Below are 6,000 nucleotides of genomic sequence, written 5' to 3' on the forward strand. Positions count from 1 at the left end.
TGGCTCTTCTTCCCACACGAACCTGTTCATTTGTTCATTCCTTTGGGTCCTTGGTTCTCCATCTGTCCTTTGGACAGAGACAGAGACAGAGGCTCAGAGTAACCCAGGCAGCTAGTAAATGGTAGAGGAAGGCCTGACCCAGAGTCCTTGTTCCCCCCACTGCCCTGCCCCTCTCACCCACAGACGCTCCTCCCACTGCCTGCAGATGAGCAGGAGTAGTGAAACGGGGCTTTCTGCCTCCTTGGATTACATGAGATAATCCGAGTCAAGTGCATGGAAGAGTGCCTGACCTCAGTATGCAGTGTCTTTCCTGCTCTTCTTAGTAATAACCATTATTTTACTCTTGAGCAGAACCCCACAAGGTCAGAGTTTACATCCTCTTCTTTGGCCTTCTACCTTTGACCTAGCAGGCCCCTACTGAAATGCTAATCTACAACCCAACTTGTAACTTTACTATTACAGCAAAAGGTTGGAAACAACCTACATGTCCATCATTAGGGGAGTGGCTAAATAAATTATGGTACATTCATGCCACGGAAAACTATGCAGGTGTAAAAAAGAAACATTTGAGCAAAGACTTGAAGGAGGGAGAAGGGAGCCGCATGGTTCTGTGCAGGGAAGGCCTACCAGAGAAAGGGAACAGATGGGGGGAAGGCCCTGAGGCCACATGCTGCATGTGTTAGGCTAAAGGAACAATGGGGAGCAGTATGGCTGGATCAAGGTGAGTGAGGAACGTGGAGAGAGGTGAGGTCAGAGGGCAAGGGGGCAGATCGTGTGGAGGCTTGTGGGCCGTGGGGAGTGAGATGAAGCCAGGGCAGGCTCTGATCTGACTCAGGTACACAGGGTCTTTCTGGTGGCATGTGGGGAACAGACCCTGGAGGGAGGGTTGGGGAGACCAGGCAGGACAAGACCAGGGAGGGGACAAAGGAGTTGGGTGGGGGGAAATGGGCAGGTTCCAGTCTGGATCTGTTTTGGAGGTTAGAGACAATAGGATGTGCTGCTGGACCGGATGTGGCACCGGAGAGACTGATGAGGCCAAGACTGTGGCCTGAACAGCTGGAGGGATGGAGGTGCTGCCAACTGAGGTGGGGAAGGAGTGGGCTCTAGACAGGTTGAATCTGAGATGCCCACGAGACCTTCTGGGGAAGCCTCAGGCCCAGGCCTGGTGCTGGAAACGCTTAACCGATGGCCTTTGACCCTTCTCCCCAGCGCTCATCAAACCCTGGCCACAGTCTCTGATGTCCATGTCCCTTTAGCAGTTGAGCGAAACCTTCAGGCCCTACCCCTTGGAATGGGCACATGAAGAAGGTGGGGTGTCCCTGACTCCGGACACCCATCCTGGGTTCCTGTTCCCTCATACATCCCACCCTCCCACAGGTCTGTTATTTGAGAATCCAGGGCCAACTTCAGTCCTCTCAAGCTGCACCGAGGGGTGGGCACCCCCTCCGTGTGGGTGTAAGAGGTTTTATATATCCTGTTCTGGAGCCCGCCTGTCTCCGTGCCAGGCCCAGCGCTACCATTTACCAGCTGTGTGGCTTTGGGTAATTAGTAAAGTGCTTGACCTCTCTGTGCCTCACTTTCCACATCTCTAAAGTATCCTTCTGTGCAGGGCTGTTTTGAGGATTGAAACTGTCCAGGGCTTAGCACAGCACCCAGGCCTGGCACACAGCAGAGCTAGGAGAGTGCAGTTCTTAAAAGTATTGTTTCGATCACGGTACTTGATACAGCGCACGGCTTTTCTCCTCCCACCCAGGGCAACCTGGTGGTGCCGGTGCTTATTGGCTGCCCCCCGGGCAAGCGCCTGGCCTTCGACATCACCTACACGCTGGAGTACAACCACCTGCAGAACAAACACTACTTCGACTGTGTGGAGGTCGACCCGGAGATGCCCTGCTTCCTCTTCCGTGACAGTGCGCCCCCGCCTCCGGCTGGCTGTCCCCGGCCCTCCGCTCTGCTCCCCCCTCCGGCACCCTCCCCCCTCTCCTTTCCCCCTTCCCATCCCACCTCTGCATAGTGTTCCCTCTCCCGGCTGCCTCCGCCCTGCCCTCCTCCTCGTCCTCCCTGTAGCTCTCTGGCACTCCACCCCCACACCCCACCTCTCACTCACTTCCCTCCCACTCCAGACCCGCCTCTTCCTCTCTCCCTTCTCCTGTCCCCAGCCACGCTCCTCCCCGACTCACCTCTGCCCCTCCCCTCCGGGTCCTCCTTTCTTTCCGCCAAGCTAATTTCTTCTCCTCCGGTCTCAACCCCTTCCGACCCCACAGTCTTCTACCCGTTCTTCTTAATCCAAGATTTGGTGACGGGAGACTCTGGCAGTTTTCAGGGCAGGTGAGGGCCCGGCAGGCCTGCGGCTCGGCAGCTCGGGAGGGGGATGCGGCAGGGGGCGGGGCGGGGGACCCCCTCTGCCCCTGCACCTCTGCCCCGCAGCTATGTGCTGAAGGTCGTGGGCGGCGGACCCTCCCTGGACGCCATCAGGGAATACAGCGAGGAGGAGATCTACCGCTTCAACAGCCCCCTGGACAAGTAATCTTGGTGGGGTCCCGCCCCAAACCTGCCTGCCTGCCTCCCCCTGCAAGCCCCTCTGCCAGCAAACCACAGACCTCACCCGTCCTGCACGCCCACCTCTCCTCGCCGCTCCAGCCTTGTCCTCCCGCACCGGCTCCCGGGAGGAGCCCACAAGCAAGCCCCTGCCTTTGCGCCCCTGGGGCTCCGCCCTCGCTCCCCGCTTTTGGGGGGGCACCCTGCCCTCACTGAGTTGCCACGTTCCTGCGCAGTACCGACAGCCTCATCTGGACCACCAAGAATACGACGACCACCGAGGACCTGGCCTTCAACATCTTGTCCCACCAGAGCTCGGGCATCGAGTGAGTGTGCGGCACCCCACGGGCTGCCTTGTCCCCCCTGCGCTCTGCCCGGGGAGGCTTCTTGATCCCCAAGCCCGGCAGACTGTCTCTGTGTCCTCACATGGAGTCCGCCGTCTCTTGCCTCCGGGTCTTTAACAAGTCGAACCCTCTTACCCTTTCTTCAGGCCTTAGTTCAGGTGCCCTTCATCCAGCACGGCACAGATGCTTCCTCTTCACTCCCACAGACCCCACGCTCCCCCCACCCGGCTCCTGACCCCTCCGCCTGGACCCCTGCCCTCCCAGCCCTGACCACTCTGGGCTATCACCGTCTTCCATAGGGTCTGTTTCCCCTAAAGGTCCAGGTCCCAAATAGACTCAACAGAGTAATTTTGTGAATGAATGAACAAGTGAATAAATTAATAGTAGGCATTTATTGACATTTGAATAGCAGTGTTAATAAATGAGTAAGGGTGTGTAGGAACAGTTTAGTACATAGGGACTCTGTATGAGCCAGGGTTCTCTAGGGAAACAGAACCAACAGGAGACATCTTTAAATAGTATGAGATCTTATAAAATACTCTCCCACAACTGTGGGAATGTCCAAGTCCAAATTCTGCAGGGCAGGCTGCAAACCAGGGGCTCCAACGAAGGCCCTTGATGAGCTACCAGGAGAAGGTGGCTGTCTGATGTACAGATGGGAATTCGCTCTTGAATGCTGAAATCACTTCCCTTTTCAAGGCCTTCATCTGATTGGATGAGATGACGCTCATTGCTGATGGCAATCTCCTCAGTTGATGGTAGATAAAACCAGCTATCTATGCAATCAACTCACTGATGATTAAAGTCCATGAAATGCCCCTCTATCACATTAGCCCAATGTTTGCTTGACCAAACAACTGGGCACCATTACCTGGCCAAGTTCACCCATTAGCCTAACCGTCACAGGCTCAATAACTGTTTTTGGTTCAGTGAAAGGAAGAAAATGATGCCATGAGCAAATGAAGGAAGTGAATGAATGAACAAATTAAACAACTTGCCCCTCAACAGTATTCAACCTGTGTTTACCGAATGAATGAAAATGAAAGGCTAAATCAATGAAGATATGATTTTGGAAGTAGTAGATGCTCAAGCTATATTTGTGGAACGATGGAATAAAGGCAGCAAGGAGTAAATGAGTTGGTAGATAATGGATTCACAATTCATGCTCTTTAGATGAATGCATAGTAACATGAACTGACAGATGGAGGAGTGAAAGCAGGAGGAAATGAATGAGTAAACTACCTGTGGCATGGTAGGCATTGAGGCAGCATTACTGGATGAATGAATAAAGGAGGGAGTGAGGGAATGTGTGTGCTCCCAGTTGGCAGGGTGGAAGGAGAAGTCTGGGGTTGGCACACACTAGGCAAAATTGCTAGCACCAGCACCTGTGCCCGGGTCCCCAGGTGGCTGTGTCTGCCGAACTCTCCCTGCCACGACACCGTTCCCCGTAGCATCTTCGCTCCCGAATTCTTCTTCAAGGTGCTGGTGAGCAATCGGTAAGTCAGGCAGGGGGCCCGGGAGGGGGCCAGGGCTTCTGGTAGGGTGCCTGGCTACTCCCCAACACCAGACTTCATCTTCCGCCAGAGGCGTGGACAAGAGCACATACTGCGACTACCAGCTCATCTTCCTGCTGCACATCCACGGGCTCCCGCTCAGTTCCAAGCGGGCCCTCTTCCTCCTCTTGGTGAGCGGTTGCCCGGGAGCCTCCCTGCTGGGTGGGCAGGGGACCGCCAGGCTCTCCGCTGCCCCGTGCCCACAGTGTGGTGCCTGCAGGTGTCATCCATCATATTTTTGGGCCTGGTGGCCCTGTACATCATCGCCTGCCTCCTGTGGCCTCTCGTGGTGAAGGCCTGCAACATCCTCCGCTGGAAGATCACCAACATCGTGGCCTCAGAATCCTACTACACCTATGCCTCCTCCTCTTCCAGAGGCTTCAGCCTTTCATCCAAGGCCAGCTCCAAGGCCAGCTCGAAGAGATCAGAGAGAGACAAGGCTGAACCTGGGCAAACCTTGGCAAAGAGGTCGCTGACCTGAGCCCCTTGCCTGCCCCATCCCCTGAGCCCTTCATCCTCATGCCCAGGCCCGGTCAAGGCTTGGGCACCCTCACCAAGCCCACGTTGTAAGCGTGGCCTGTCACCCATCCCAGTCCCTGCTCTCTGTTTTTCTTGATTTTTCACTTCTTACTCAGACCCAAATAAAGCCTCGTGTCAGGAGCTGCTCTGGGTCCTGGTGAGGGCTCCTGTCCAGTGTTTGAACCAGCACAGCTGCATAGCTGCCTCTCTGTGTGCCTGCCAGCTTGGTTTCTCCCCAGGGTGCCCAGACCTCCTGCAGTGCAGCAGGGTCCTCTAGGACCCTGGCCATCGCTACGGCTTGCAGTCTCCTCATTGTTCAATGCCCAGGTTGTACCAGTTGATAAGTACTTTGATTATCAACATCTACCTAGTGGCTTAAAGGGGTCCCTGGAGAGGTTAGGGTTTTTGTTTTAGTTGTAAGTAGCAGAAATTTCATTCACACTGTCTACATGGAAATGGGAACGTGTGGGCCTTAACATAAATTTTAGGTACGGTTTGATCCAGAAGTTCTCGATGTGGGGGGGAGTCTGGCTCCATTTCCCTGCTCTGCCCTCCTTGGATTTGAGTCTCTGACCTTCAGACCCCTCACGGTCAGAGGCTGGACACCCACAGGTCATGTTGTCCTGAGGAGGAGAGGGGCTGGGGTCCAGCATTTCCAGTGGCCTGTAGGTCTCTGGTCCCTCTGATTGAATGGGTTTGGGTCACAAACTCCCCAGTCTACCAATCACACTGCCAGCCAGGGCGCTTGATCAGTTTACGCCAGTCAGAGCCCAGCCTTGGAGCTGAGGGTGGGGTCAGTCCCACTCTAATCTCTTGTGCGCCTGCGTGTGTGTGTATGTGTGTGTGTGTGTGTGTGTGTGTTTGAGAGAGAGAGAGAGAGAGGAACAGTTCTTGTAAAGAAAAATGTGCTGTTGGGAAGGGGAAAAGGAGCCTGGGCAGACAGCAAAGCCAAGTGGCTTCCGTCCTGTCCACCCCACAGTGTCAACTCCAAGTACTCTTGGTGAAGTGACTCCTGGGAGTCCCCTGGCGACCTTCCCTCTAGGAGT

At 55.1% G+C, this 6,000-nt stretch overlaps 1 protein-coding gene across 12 annotated transcripts in view; it reads left to right on the forward strand.

The window, feature by feature from the left end:
- CATSPERG (cation channel sperm associated auxiliary subunit gamma) overlaps positions 1–5,143 on the forward strand; it is a 28,146-nt gene extending 23,003 nt beyond the window's left edge. For 9 of the 12 annotated variants that reach the window (XM_004482161.4, XM_058280175.2, XM_058280176.2 and 6 more), the window contains 7 exons: positions 1,754–1,910; positions 2,265–2,328; positions 2,428–2,523; positions 2,775–2,864; positions 4,286–4,378; positions 4,467–4,566; positions 4,656–5,143. In XM_004482161.4, the coding sequence (XP_004482218.2) occupies positions 1,754–1,910; positions 2,265–2,328; positions 2,428–2,523; positions 2,775–2,864; positions 4,286–4,378; positions 4,467–4,566; positions 4,656–4,916 (861 nt within the window). In that variant the 3' untranslated portion in view covers positions 4,917–5,143. Of the gene's footprint in view, positions 1–1,753; positions 1,911–2,264; positions 2,329–2,427; positions 2,533–2,774; positions 2,865–4,285; positions 4,379–4,466; positions 4,567–4,655 lie in introns of all 12 variants that reach the window. The other 3 variants (XM_058280179.2, XM_058280183.2, XR_011646334.1) reach the window with 2 other exon arrangements.
- The last annotated feature ends 857 nt before the right edge of the window (positions 5,144–6,000 follow it).

This window comes from Dasypus novemcinctus, chromosome 18, assembly GCF_030445035.2.
Source record: "Dasypus novemcinctus isolate mDasNov1 chromosome 18, mDasNov1.1.hap2, whole genome shotgun sequence".
NCBI lineage: Eukaryota > Metazoa > Chordata > Mammalia > Cingulata > Dasypodidae > Dasypus > Dasypus novemcinctus.